The sequence below is a fragment of the Zingiber officinale genome, chromosome 6B (genome assembly GCF_018446385.1).
Source record: "Zingiber officinale cultivar Zhangliang chromosome 6B, Zo_v1.1, whole genome shotgun sequence".
NCBI lineage: Eukaryota > Viridiplantae > Streptophyta > Magnoliopsida > Zingiberales > Zingiberaceae > Zingiber > Zingiber officinale.
In genome coordinates, this window is record NC_055996.1 from 115,291,804 (window position 1) to 115,306,355 (window position 14,552).

Sequence of the window (14,552 nt, forward strand, 5' to 3'; positions counted from 1 at the left end):
TCTTTGATCAGCATTCCCACAATCTTCTTGTTCTGATAAACACGGTAAATTTATATGTCCGATTTTCTTTTATGTGCATTAACTAGAAGAATACTTCTAAGTATTTACAAAGATCAATTATTTTTGTGAAACAAACGGTTCTAAGATGATGTTGGTGCTTTTAACTACTCCTTAACCGTTGCATATAATCTGTGTATCTGTCTCAAGAAGATTTCTCCACTGCATTTCTCAATTTTTGATAGAAACATGTCCAACGTGCCTGTGAATCCAATATCTCCGTGACTTCGCCTTCTCAGCATAATCCGACGATGATTAACATCGTCTTATCTCCGCCCAGCGAACCCCTCATCCTGCAGCAGTTCTTCTGATTTATCTTCTTCGTATTCATCCTGAGACGAGCTGAGCATGAATCGTAATACTGGTAGTGTTAATTAATTACCTTGTCCCAGAGGCCAGGGTCTCGCTTCTTGTAGACGACGACGCGGTCCACCAGCGAAGAGGGGTCTGGAATCCGCCACCGGCACGCTTGTTGCTTGTCACGGTGCCGGTCGTACACTGTTACGGTGGTCCGACGGGCTCTATCGTAGCTAGAGGCCGAGAGGTAGTAGACGAAGGGACGCTGGCAGGGGTGACGCGCCACAGGTCGAGTGTTGAAGGCGTAGGCTGTGTAGTCGGCACGGCGGTACCAGTTGAGGAAGGTCCGTATCGGCATCTCCATCTCCCGCGGCGAGTTCACTCCCCGCGACAATTGCACGGAGAAGCCCCATGCGACGGACACCGTCCACAGCCTGTTGGCCTCGTAGCAGATGGACTGCTGGATGAGGCCGGCGGGGTCGAGACTAGCGGGGCCGTCGAAGAGGCTGCGGAGCCCGGCTGCGCGGGAGGAGGCGCGGGGGGAGATGGGCTGGATGACGTCGAGGTGGTGGAGGGAGATGAGGGGAGCGACGGGGTGTGCCGCGAGGAGACCGAGGACGTCGTACTGGTGGAAGCCTGGGTGGCGGGTGAGGGGGACGCCGAGCTCGGCCATGCACGCCTAGATGCAGTCGTCGCTGCCCTAGAGTGCTGGGTAGCGCCGGAGGCAGCGGTCCTGCATACGCAGGGTAGCCAGAATATAAAATTATCTGAGTCGATCGAAATATAATAAATTAATTGACTAAAAATATAAATAAAAATAATTATTAATTTTTTAAACTTATAAAATAATAGTATGTAATATTTAATAGATTCAAGATTAAAACATAGAGCAAAAAAATACTATTGAAAGTGTGTTTTTTTTTTAAGAATCAAACTCATTAATTATTATATTATTATCATTTTTTCAACAAACTCATTAAATAAAATTAATCAAATTAATTAATAAATCAGTTAATAAATTTAATCAATTTATTAAAATAAAAAATAATAATTGACTCATACACATAATATCAAAAGAAAATATACCTATAATAATGTTTGTACCAATATCGTATGTTATTCGAGAGAAGCGATGTCGCACTTGTACTCGTCGAGTTACTGTCGAACACCTGAATAGGACATGAATATAAAATATCATGTAAATGATAATATAAAGATCTTCAAGAAATTGAGAGATTACATCGTAGAAAAAGGAGCTCTATTTCTTGAAGGAAATCAATTCTAAAAATAAATAGATCTACTCGAATCTAGTGACGGAAAAAGAGGATCAAAATTAAAATCTTTAGCACCTATCACTTTACGGATAAAAGGAAAATAGGTGAGGGACGGAGGGACGGTGATACTTGTGGCTCTGCGGATAAGAGGAAAAATAAGAAGTAGCATAAGTGGAGTTTATAATATTTTAATTTAATTAAAATTCTTAATAAATTGATATGTTTTTTGAAAATTTAATTAAATAAATTAAAAATTTTGATTTAATGGAAAGTACATGCGAAAATAATAAATAATTAAGGAAAAAAAATATAGGGATCATTTTTTTTTTAACGACTCCGCCCATGTGCATGCATGACAGGGAGGCGGCGAGGGGCGCGCTGATGGCGAAGCCGCCGCCGCAGTAGCCCATGGCGTAGGAGAAAAAGATGTTCTGCAGGTGAGACTCGGAGGGGGAGCCGATGTAGTAGGGCTGGCGGTGGTCAAAGCGGGAGAGGACGCGCGCGAGGTTGTCGTGGACGAAGACGGTGTCGTCGTCGCCCATGACGTACCAGCGGACCCCCGGGAGGCCGAGGCGGTAAGTCTCGGACACGATTCGGGAAATGCGGATGGTCGAGCGGTCGCCGCCAGGTGGGTGTAAGGGAAGCGGGAGGTATCGTCGGTCGAGCCACACGAACCCGCGCATCTGGTGTGGGCGCCACCACAGCTTGATGTACTCCCTACGGCACTCCCAGAGCTTGGCGGAGGCGGCGATGCCGAACACGATGTGCTGCAAGCTGGTCGCTGTTTGCGGCGAGGTCGCCGGTGGAGGAGGAGGAGAAGGATATAATCTTGTCATCGGCTGATTAGAGGAGTAGGTCGCGGATGTTGGCCTAGAATCGAATAGGACAGCACACTCAAAGCACACAGCACACAAGAAGAAACAAAAAGAATAGGACAAATAGGAACTTCACTTATGAAAGGAAACCTTACAATGAGAGATGTCTTCTACATGCCTCTAGGACTCTTTATATAGCATCACAAATGATAAGAGCACGAACACAAGATCCATAAAAATAGGATCTAGATGAGATCCATAAAAATAGGATCTAGACCAAATAATAAATAATTATCAAGATAATAAAACATAAAAAAAAATGACATGGAGAGGATTATTTCTCACATTACTCCCCCTAATCTTGACATGATTGTGGATCACGGACGCCGAGTAGTTGTCGCATGGCAGCTAACTTCACTCCTGGTAATGCTTTAGTTAACGCATCAGCTCGCTGTTCTCCGGTATTAACGAACTCCACCACAATCTGTCCCTTCTCAATGCATTCTCTGATAAAATGAAACCTTGTATCTATATGCTTGCTTCGACCATGGAATACCGGATTCTTCATGAGAGCTATGGCGGATTTGTTGTCAACAAACAAAGTTACCGGTTTTGGCTTTACACCTGTTAATTCACTTGCAAGGCTCCTCAACCACAAAGCATGGCAGGCCGCAGTTGTGGCTGCCATGAACTCTGCCTCACAAGATGAAAGCGCCACTGTCTTCTGCTTCTGTGAGTTTCAGGACACCAAACTTTCATTAAAATAGAAAGTCATTCCACTTGTGCTTTTCCTTCCATCGAGATCGCCGGCTAAATCACTGTCCGAGTAGCCGAATATACCAATTTCCTGGGGTCCCTTTATGTAAACAAGCCCAAAATAAATTGTACCTTTTAAATACCTGAGAATCTGTTTGATCACCCTGTGATGCATGATTGTAGGCCTCTCCATGTATCTGCTCGCCATTCCAACAGAATATGGCAGGTCCGGCCGTGTGTGAAGCAAATATCTCAGACAACCAACAATGCGCCTGTACTCCGTGGCGTCAACTGGAGTCCCTTCCAAGTCCTTATGCAACTGTGTCTTGGGTTCCATTGGATGCTTTGTGGCATTGCAGTCTGCCATCTTGAATTGAGATAGAATTTTCTTGGCATAAGCTGATTGTCTAAGTGAAATTCGGCTCTTCTGTTGCTCCACTTCAATCCCTAAGTAGTAGGAGAGAAGACTCAAATCACTCATATCAAATTCTGTCATCATTTGTTGTTTGAACTTGTTGATTTTCTCTGTGCTACCTCCTGTCACGATGAGATCGTCGACATACACTCCAACAAGTATACTTGATTCTCCTTCACCTCTTATATATACTGCATGTTCTTGAGTACATTTTTTGAAGCCGAGCTCTACCAGACTCCTGTTCAGCCGCATGTTCCAAGCTCGTGGAGCCTGCCGCAGTCCATAAAGGGCCTTGAATAACCTGTACACCTTATGTTTCTGATTTTGTACCTCAAACCCTTCCGGTTGAAAGACGTATATTTCTTCTTCTAACTCTCCGTTAAGGAATGCTGACTTCACATCTAGATGGTGTACCTCCCAGCTTCGATTCCCTGCAAGTGCAAGAATGACTCGAATAGTATCAAGTCTAGCGACCGGTGCAAATACCTCTTCAAAGTCGATGCCTTGTCTCTGTACATAGCCTTTAGCAACTAATCTTGCTTTATACTTAACAACTTTCCCCGCTGAATCTTTCTTCAGTTTGTACACCCACTTTAGGTCAATAGGTTTGTGGCCTAATGGGAGCTCAGTTAGGGTCCAGGTCTTGTTCATCTTAATAGTTTCCAGTTCTTCCTCCATTGCTTCGTACCAGCAAGCCTCGGTTGCAGCCTCTTGGTAACAGGTCGGCTCTTCAGACATCATCAGCATTACCTCATTTTCTTCTTCATCAATACCAACCACTTCCTCAGTGTTGGCATATATATCGGCAATGGACCTAAACCGAACTGGCCCTTCATGAGAGTCAGGTGAGGTAGTTGTATGGGTGCTCGATGATGATGTAGATGGACTTGATGCTCTTGTCATGGGTACCACGGCTGTTGCCGGTGGTGCGACATCTTCTGTTCCTGCCTCAATGTCTGCTACAACAATCACCTCGTCGGTGTCGAGTGCATCCTCCACCATAAACTCCGGTAAGTTTTCTTCATGGTTAGCACCTGCAGTCCATGTCCATTCACTATTTTCTTGAAATACTACATCTCTACTTACTTGTAGCTTGTCATGCCTTGGATCAAATAGACGATGAGCTTTGCAACCTTCCTCGACACCCAAGTATACCATGGGTGAACTTCTGTCGTCAAGTTTCTTCAGGTGAGGGGTTGTATTTTTCACGTATGCAACACAACCGAACACTCTCAAGTGGGCGAGATGTGGCTTTCTCCCCATCCAGGCTTCAAATGGGGTACGGTCTCCTAGCGCCTTAGTTGGGAGACGATTTAGCAGATAGGCAGCATGCCTAACTGCCTCTCCCCAGAACCTTGCCGGCATATGTGTACCCTTGAGGAGAGATCTTGCCATGGTCATCACAGTGCGATTACGGCGCTCTACAACGCCATTCTGTTGGGGTGTGTAGGGAGCCGTAAAGTGCCGCTCGATCCCTTCATTTTCACAGAATCGAGTGAACTCTGTGGATAGAAACTCACCGCAACGGTTTGTCCGAAGTGTTTTGATCTTGTACTCAGTCGTGTTCTCCGTCACGGACTTGAATTTCTTGAATGCTTGGAATACATCTTTCTTTGCTGCCAATACAAATACCCACATCCATCTTGTACAATCATCAACAATCAAAAAGAAATATTTGTTACCAGCCAGTGTACTTGGTGAAATTGGCCCGCAAATATCAGCATGGAGAAGTTCCAACGGCTTTGTCGCTCTGAAGTTTGCTTGGTGCGGGAATGGTGACCTTGCATGTTTAGCGACCACACATACCTCGCAAAGCTTGTTCGGCTGGGGCAATGGAGGTACATCAATTGTCAATTTCTTCTCCCCTAACAGCTTCAAATCGTGAAAATTGACATGTCCAAGCCTTGTGTGCCATAACCAGGTTGGGTCTTCTAGGCTTGATAGGAGAAAAACTTGTTTGCATGTCTTCAAGGTTACCTTGTACAAGCGATTTTGTGTTCGCTTTACCCGCATCAAGAGCTTCCCGCTCCTATCAATCACCTTCATGATATCTTTCTCCATGTGCACTTCGTTCCCAGTTTCTGTCAATTGACCGAGACTTATGATATTACTACAAAGTTTCGGAATGTAGTATACCTCGTGGAGAGCCTTCCGATCGCCATTATTGCATTCGAACACAACCATCCCCTTGCCCATGATCTCAATGGTTGATCCATCGCCAAATCTCACCCTCCCGGTGATGGTTTCATCTAGTTCTTGAAACTTCTCGCGATGGCCAGTCATGTGGTTGCTGGCACCGTTGTCAAGGTACCAGACGTCTTTATCTTCTTTCTTAATGCCACGGTACATCTCCGGTAGCAACCTATCTTCACTGAGCAGAATGATATCCTACCGCTCATGCCTAGTGTCAGACTCCTCGTGGGACACGGTCATCATCAGTGCCGGCTCTTCATCGGTGGCACAAGTGAGGTGAGCCTCATCATCACGCCGCTTGTTGTAGCATTCGGACGCATAATGCCCCATTTTCTCGCAATTGAAACATTTTATATGTCTCTTGTCTCGAGTGCCACTGTTGTTGCCGCTAGTCCCTCCTGCACTGTCTTAGCGTTGCGTACCACGACCACGACCGCGCCCTCGCCCACGTCCACGCCATTTGCCACGACTAGGGCTGCTGGACCCACGCCCCTTTCCTCCTAACGAAGTGTCCACGTTGCTCCCCTTCTGTCGCATTTGCCATTCGGCATGGGTTAATAGGAGCTCACCTTCAGTGCCGTTGGTGTTGCTGCGTAGTCGTAGCGTTCGTTCTTCGTACGCCTTCAGTCGCCCTATAGCCTCCTCAAATGGTATAGACTCAAGGTCGTAGAATTGCTCAATACCAGCAACAATAGGAAAGAATTTATCAGGGACAGAATCGAGCAATTTTTTTTACCAACGAGGAATCTTCAAGCGTGGCACCAAGGGAGGAGAACTTGCTGCTTAGGGCGCTGAGTTTGCCAGCAAACTCATCAATCGTTTCGGTCTCTTTCATCCGGAGAACGTCGAACTCGCTCTTCAATGTTTGTACACGTGCCTTCTTCACCCGATCACTACCAAGGTACCTCGTCTTGAGGCTGTCCCAGACTTCCTTCGCCGTCTTCTTTGTTGCGATCTGGAGAAGGATGTCTTTGGGGACACACTGCAGGATGTATGCACGTGCCTTTTTGCCCTTATTTGCATCCACCTGGGCTCCTTCCGCTGGCTCCACCGCCTCCCAGACTCCCTGGGCATCAATGATCGCCTCTGTCTTTATTGCCCACACAGTATAATTGTGAGAACTTAGCATCGGATAGGGAAATGACACTCCGCCGTTCTCCTTTACTGGGATGCTCGACATTTTATGGAATTGTAGATTCTTGGATGTCTTATACTACAAATGCTCTGATACCAGATGTTGGCCTAGAATCGAATAGGACAGCACACTCAAAGCACACAGCACACAAGAAGAAACAAGAAGAATAGGACAAATAGGAACTTCACTTATGAAAGGAAATCTTACAATGAGAGATGCCTTCTACATGTCTCTAGGACTCTTTATATAGCATCACAAATGATAAGAGCACGAACACAAGATCCATAAAAATAGGATCTAGATGAGATCCATAAAAATAGGATCTAGACCAAGTAATAACTAATTATCAAGATAATAAAACATAAAAAAAAAATGACGTGGAGAGGATTATTTCTCACAGCGGAGAGGTGGTTAGAAGAGGAGTCGTCGGAGGTGGAGGTGGAGGTGGGGCAAGAGGTGGTGGAGAGAAAGACGTTGGTCGGGTAGAAAAGGTAAACAAGGAGAATGCAGAGGAAGAAGAAGAAAAAGAGGCGGGGGATAGAAAAACAGAGGAAAGGGTTAGAATCTTTGGACGGAGCAAGGGGGATGGAGGGCTTGCCATTGCCCCATCCTTCCTTGCTTTTCATGGTCGCCGCTGCTGCAGAGGAATCAAGAAGAATGGACGCTTCTCAATCAATTATGATGAAGAGTTTGGCGAAATGAGGGATGTGAAGAAGGGTTTGACGTTTTGCTGTGAATTGAAGATACCATGAGAGATGAAGGAGAAGTCAGGGGTCGGAGGAATTGCTGCAGGTGCGGGGCGGAAGGCAGGAGAGAAAGGAGAAGCAGAGAAGAACAGAGGAGAGGAAGGTATGCGCATGTGCCAAGTGGCACGCCCTCGTCCCCTCCTTCAGCTCTTCCTGATTTCTGAATTTAACATTTATTTTCTTTCATTTTAATTTTAATAAAAAATATTTTAATGATTTTATGGTCAAAATAACAAAATATATATAGTGCGTCTGTACAGCGCGGATTTCTGAGTTTCCTTTGGATTCCGTAGGTCTCGTGCACAGCGAACGCATCCTCGCTGCTGTTGATGCTTCGTAAGCAAACTCTTGTCCTCAGATCCACCTTCCACCCTTGCAAATGCGTCAAAGTGCAATCTTGCAACACATATTCTTTGCAGACGACCGATACTAATGTCGGTTCTTACTCCTCTCCTGACCCCCCGCCGCCGCCGCAAGATATAATTTCGCTGAACAAACTGATCAGCGCACGCTCGAAAGCAGGTGATTTGATTTCCGCGCAGTGGCTGTTCGACAATATGCCCCAACGAGATGTGGTTTCATGGAATTCCATCATGTCTGGTTACGCCCAACACGAACGGTATGACAAGGTGCTGAAGACTTTTTCGGGCATTGGTGATGATGGCTTGGTGCCTAACCATACTTCTATCTGCACTGCGTTGTCAGCTTGTGCTAATATCCGAGCTTTGGCTCAGGGAAAGCAGATACATGGGATTTCGACCAAAACATGTTCTTCGTGTAATGTGTTTGTCGGCACTTCTCTGATCACCATGTACTCGAAATGTGGTGATTATGAATGTTTGATCCAGGCCTTCAACGAAATAGATCGTCCAAGTGTCTCATCTTGGAATGCTTTGGTCTCAGGTTTTGTTCTAAACCTTCTGGTCGATTATGCACGCCAGATATTTGATAGAATGCCTGTTCGTAATGTTGTTTCTTGGACAGCAATGATTCATGGATATATTTTGATCAAGAAAATAAGCAAAGCGCTAGAGTTGTTCAAGTTGATGCCCGTCAAGAATTCAGTAACTTGGTCAGTAATTGTAGGGGGTTTGGCTAGTAATGGAATGTATGAAGAGGCAATTAAACAATTCGTTAGAATGATTGATCATGGATTCCAATCTAGTGCTGCTAGTGTTATTAATGTCATCAGTGCCACATCTGGATTAAAAAATGTCAAACAAGGAAGAAAATTTCATGGCCATGTAATCAAAGTTGGACTTCATTGTTATGAGAGCATTGAAGCCTCGTTGATTGCAATGTATTTAAGATGCTTGAGCATAGAAGAAGCAATCTTGGAGTTTAGGAAGATGAGGAGCAATTTTGTTGGTTCATGTAACACCTTATTACAGGGTTTCATAAACAATGATAAGGTTGATGAGGCAAGGATATTTTTTAATGATATGAAACAACGAGACAAGATCTCATGGAATTTGATGATCAATGGTTACTTAAAAAATAAGAGAATGGATGCTGCCTTTGAGTTGTATTCAAAGATGCACGAACCTACTGTTGAGGCAAGTACTGCTATAATGCTGAGCTTCATACAAGATGGACATCTGCATGAAGCACAGAATTTATTCAACATGATGCCTGAGTTGGATGCAGTAGCATACACTACTTTGATGTATGGTTATCTAGAATATGGTTCACTTCAAAAAGCCATGGAACTTTTCACAAAGATGCCTGAACATAATGTTGCAACCTATAATATGATGATTTCTGGCTTGTTGAAGCATGGGGAGATAACTAAAGCTTATGATATGTTCAATCAATGCCCTAGACACAATTCTTCTTCATGGGATAATTTGATAACTGGGTTTGTCCAAAATAATTTGCTAGTTGAGGCTTTTCTGCTTTACAAGAAGATGCTACTATCTGGTATAAGCCCTTCAGAATTGGTGACTACTGCCCTTCTCTGTGCTTCATCCAAGCTAGCTATAGTGATTCATGGATTGCAGATTCATGCTGTTGCCATTAAACTTGGTCATGAATCATGCTTGGTGGTTGGCAATTCCCTAATAAATATGTACTGCAGATTTGGAGATGTATTGACAGCTAAATCAATTTTTGAGCAAATGACAGAGCATGATGTGGTGACATGGAATACAATGATTTATGGATACGCATTTAGTGTTTCTGGTGAGAATGCTATGAAATTGTTTGATGATATGAGAACTAACAATGTAGCTCCTGACTCCGTCACCTTCCTTGGCATATTGACTGCTTGCAATCATATGTGTTTGTTTGACAGAGCTCAGTACTACTTCAATTTAATGACACAGGAATACAGAATCATGCCTGATGTAGCACATTACGCTTGTATGATTGATCTTTTATGTCGGATGGGTATGGTGGAGCAAGCTGAAAGGCTAATCTCTTCGATGCCCTTTCAACCTGATCCAAAGATCTGGACTTCACTTTTGTGTGGTTGCAGAATAAACTGTAACATTAGATTGGCAACACATGCAGCAAACGAGCTATTATCATGGGATCCAAAGAACCAAATGCCTTTTTTACATCTTATAAATGTGTATGGATCAGCTGGCAGATGGGATGATTTAGAAACCTTGAGGAAACAGATGGATCGTTCAAAATTTTACAAGCCACAAGGTTGCAGCTGGATTTGAGCATGCATTTGTCAACATCTCTTGTACTTTGATAGGTATATGAGTGGTTCATATGCAATTTTTTTGCACAAGGATTATTTTGTTGTTTATTATGACCTAAGAACATTGATAAACATATTTGATTTCTGTGAATGGATTTACTATGATTACCTTTTTTTTGTTCTTTGAGTACCTCGAATATTGGTTAATATTTGACCTAAGAACTGATTACAACATAATTAATCGTTTTGATCTGATATATTGACGTTGACTTCCTGTTCTTTGAGAACCTTTAAGGAAATTGTATATGATATTAGTTAGGTTCATGGGTTAGAAAGTTTTTCTCAGGCCATTGATTCATATATATGGCTTTTGCAATTTACAATAATGTACTTTTGGTTTTCTCTGTATGACAAATCTCTTTTTTTGAGTGATATTGCGCTCTAAGTCAGGATCATATTTCATTTACCCCTATACAATTGTATTGTTCTATAGTGCATTTAGATCATGTCTACTTAACACTTTCTCATTCATTAAATGATTGGGCCAGTTTAAGTGAAATGATGGCTGTATTGCATATGACCTTGTCATGCTTACCGGGATGGTGATCACTGTTTTTCTTGTTGGCATTTGGAAGATGGTAATTTTCATCTGATTTTTGGAGCATGATCATCTATCTTATAGTGATTGGCATATAATCGAATACCAGGAAGCTTTTTGATACTTTTTTTATGTGTGAGGCTTTGTCACTTGTACGATGTTAGATTCATGTTAACTTTTTTATTGACTGAAGGTTATCATTTTGTTAATGGTCTATAGGCTCTAGATTCTCATTAACCTTTTATTATGTTTGTGAAGGCTACTATTCTTTTCGCAGTTGAACATATTCCTAAGATATAAATATATTTCAGATGTCATTTTCCTTTTGTGGTGCACTAGGATATTGTATAGTTTGTATTTTTTTTATTAAAATTCTTTTTCTTGAAGATTATAAAAAAATGAAAACTTGCAATTGGCTTAATAGGTATCAGTTACAAATGCTCCCTTCAGTATTATTTCATCTTTGGGATTGAAAGATATGAGGATAGTCAGATAATTCCTGTTTTGTATGTGAATAGTTTTGCTGTAAGTTGATAATCATGTAGCATCTTGAACATGTCAAAATTACTTAGGTTTTCCTTCTGTTCCTTTTCTTAGATGTTTCTGATAGGAAACTGTATCTGTCTAAATTCTAGGACCATTGAGAGTCAACGCCCTCCAATGGTTTCAAAGAGATTTGCCAAAGGTCACGAAAAGCAGGATTTGAGCTACTGGGAACTGTAAAAGGGACCGCCAAGAGAAGGCAATGAGCTGTAAGATAAATGAAACTTTGATTGTTGGGGCTTCAGATAGGATTCCCAGGTTGTAAAATGCAGCAGGCAATGGTCAGTCCTCAGAAGGATGCATTGATTTATCTCACTTTGAGAAGATTTTTTCTTATGACAACACTTGCTCCTGCAAAATGCTGCAGATTGTGGAGCATATGCTTGATTCTCTTTTTTTTTTGTTGCAGATTGTCATCAGCATTCTTGCACAAGGGCTTTTCAGTGACTCCACTGAGAGTTTCAATAAGGAAATGGATTGTTTTTGTCTTAGTTCTTCACCATCTATGCTGTAGTCTTCTTATAGCAAGGTTCAATTGTGAATTTCAGGTACATATCATCTTCACCCCTAAAAATGATAGATTTCACCTTTAAGAAGTCATTTAAGTTATTGAATATTTAGTCAAAAACTAAGATAATTATTGTTAAGTATTTTTACATTTTGAAAGTATAAAAATGCATCCATCTTGCACTTATGTTTCTTTGTTGTTGTACTGCTTCATTTATGACTTTAGTTAACCACTACACCTTTTCTTTCCTCCGATAGGCCATGTTGAGCATTTTCTTTCTATATTCTCAGCATTTTTTGATCCAACACTCTTTGGCATCTGTCCACAATCTAACTTTAGTTAAAGATTGATAACCCATTCTTTAAAAAAAGGCTGGCAACCCTGTCTTTAGTTCCCACCAAAGGTTTGGGTTGCCAATCTTTATTTATACATCAGTTTAGTGGAAATTAATATGGTGGCCAAAACTGGACCCAACATGGTGATCATTACATCTCTAATTGCGCCTCTCTAATCATCATTCTCTAATTACATTTATCGAAAAATATAACAATTTTTTCACAAATGGGTAGAAATTATTTTTAAAATAATTCTTCTTCTCTAATGCTATATGTATTCTTTTTTTTTTAAAAAAAAAGGTATAAATAATGTTCACTAATAAGTAAAAAAATGTTTTTTATTTTTTAAATCCAATATTTTATTTGGATATACAAAATGTTTTGAGAATTAATTTAGAGCATATTATTATTTTGTCAAAATTTTATAATTTCATAAATTTAGATTTTTGTAATTGATATTGGGTTTCATGTCATAGCAATTGAATTCTAAAACAATTATCAATACTTCTAAAAATTCTTAAGATATTTATAATCACTTTAAAATCTTTTAACTTCTACATAAATGATATTTGTTTTAAAATTATTTTGGCCTCTGTTAGGTTAGTGAAACCTTTTTGAAAGTACAATCTAGATGTATCCACTTATCAATGATAAAAAAAACCCTTTTTTTTCCTTAAAACATTAGCTGAGTTGGGTATTAGTGTCAGATTGATTCTTCAAGAAGGATAAGAACAAATCAAGATTAAAGAGAATAATTAAAGGCAAAGTAGACCATATTAATCTGAGCATTTGCAATGTGCAATGTATATTATATGGTAGGGATTTTGAACGTCATGATCTCTCAGGAATATATAGTGATTCAAGATTAGATCAAACAGATTTAACAATTCAGCATTCTAAACTAAGCACCAATTTAGACGGTGACCTTGTGTTATATATCTAAAGTTAATCATCCATAATTTAAATATAGAATGTGAAATTGAACAAACAAAAAATCTAGCATTTTAAAGTTATATCTAGAAATATTATATAAATTTTTTTAATGAAAATCTACTTCAGTGTTACTTAAGTATAATTGAGTTTTAAAAAATAAGATGACGGATATTTAATTGTTTTTTCTATCGAATTAATCTATATTAATTTAAACACAATAGCCTACAATTTGATTCTGTTAAAATAGAAAAGTAAAAGATTTAATTAAACCAACCTTTGTTCAATTTTCAAATATAATATTATAAATTTATTGAAAAGATAATTCTGATAATTTTATCAATCACACAAAATATAAATTGTAACAAGATCATCACTATGGACCTTTGGACTAGAGTTCATTGTTATCTATGTACTTCATTCCTTTTTGAGCCTACTCATCAAATAGATAGATTGCTGTGATAAGCAATGTGTAGGTGTTAATTAGAAAAAAAAAAGAGAGGATATAATATCATAAGCAAGTTTGAAGGGGAGAAGAATAGAAATTTAGAAGTATAATTGTTCAATCAAATACAATGTTGTTGCATGCTTTGATTCTGTTGTTGTGATAAGAAATTCAAAAGTACAACTGATACGTACATCAGGTAATTATAATACCCAAATATTAGACAAACTCTTTTATAGACAACCTTTCGTAATTATTCTCCTAGGAATAAATAACTTAATACACAAGTGCACAAATAAAAATCTTTTCTTGCTTGCTTTTGTTGATGTGGACCACCTCTTGATTCTTGGAAGTGCACCAGCACTTATCCCCAAGAAGCTTCAAGAATTGGCGGAAAAATCGTCAGAGAGAATCGTGAGTGTCGGGAAGAAGAGCTGCGGAGAAGAAGCTCACCCAATCGATTGGGCATGCTCCCAATCGATTGCCACGTCGGATCCACGCCATCCCAGCCGTCCATCTTTCGTTATTTGCGCAACGGTCACATCCCAATCGATCGGCTGATCGATTGGGGAGGCTTGAATCGATCAGTCGATTCATTTAGAGCGCCTCTGTGCTCTCGCTGGAATAACCTGAATCGATTGACCAATCGATTCAGCCTTTCTCGCTATCGCGCGAGAATTCCAGCTCCAATCGATCGCCTGATCGATTGGCGGCGCCCAATCGATCGACCGATCGATTAGGAACCCCTTTGTGCTCGCGATCCAAGCTCCCAATCGATTGATCGATCGATTAGACCGCCTTAGCTTCGCAACACTCTCCCAATCGATCGATCGATCGATTGGGCTTTGGTTCAAT

General features: G+C 40.9%; 1 protein-coding gene and 1 pseudogene across 4 annotated transcripts; one reads left to right on the forward strand and one right to left on the reverse strand.

Annotated features, from left to right (window-relative positions):
• Positions 1-56: 56 nt before the first annotated feature.
• Positions 57-2,464, reverse strand: LOC121991414 (annotated as a pseudogene).
• Positions 2,465-7,327: 4,863 nt separating this feature from the next.
• LOC121989085 (pentatricopeptide repeat-containing protein At4g02750-like) lies at positions 7,328-11,624 on the forward strand. 4 transcript variants are annotated; one of them, XR_006114167.1, is made up of 4 exons: positions 7,328-7,791; positions 7,982-10,392; positions 11,361-11,461; positions 11,572-11,624. XR_006114167.1 is itself a non-coding variant. In XM_042542908.1 (4 exons), the coding sequence occupies exons 2-3, from the start codon at positions 8,018-8,020 to the stop codon at positions 10,355-10,357; spliced, it is 2,259 nt and encodes a 752-aa protein (XP_042398842.1). In that variant the 5' UTR covers positions 7,330-7,791; positions 7,982-8,017; the 3' UTR covers positions 10,358-10,392; positions 11,572-11,624. The 4 variants fall into 4 exon arrangements, 3 of the variants coding, with proteins under 3 accessions (XP_042398842.1, XP_042398841.1, XP_042398843.1); XM_042542908.1 differs by lacking the exon at positions 11,361-11,461 and having other exon boundaries at positions 7,330-7,791; positions 7,982-8,591; positions 8,673-10,392; XM_042542907.1 differs by lacking the exon at positions 11,361-11,461 and having other exon boundaries at positions 7,330-7,791.
• Positions 11,625-14,552: the final 2,928 nt, after the last annotated feature.

What these genes read in the sequence shown, in the direction of transcription:
- LOC121989085 (XM_042542907.1), top strand. Translation starts at nt 8,018, where the DNA reads ATGCTTCGTAAGCAAACTCTTGTCCTCAGATCCACCTTCCACCCTTGC.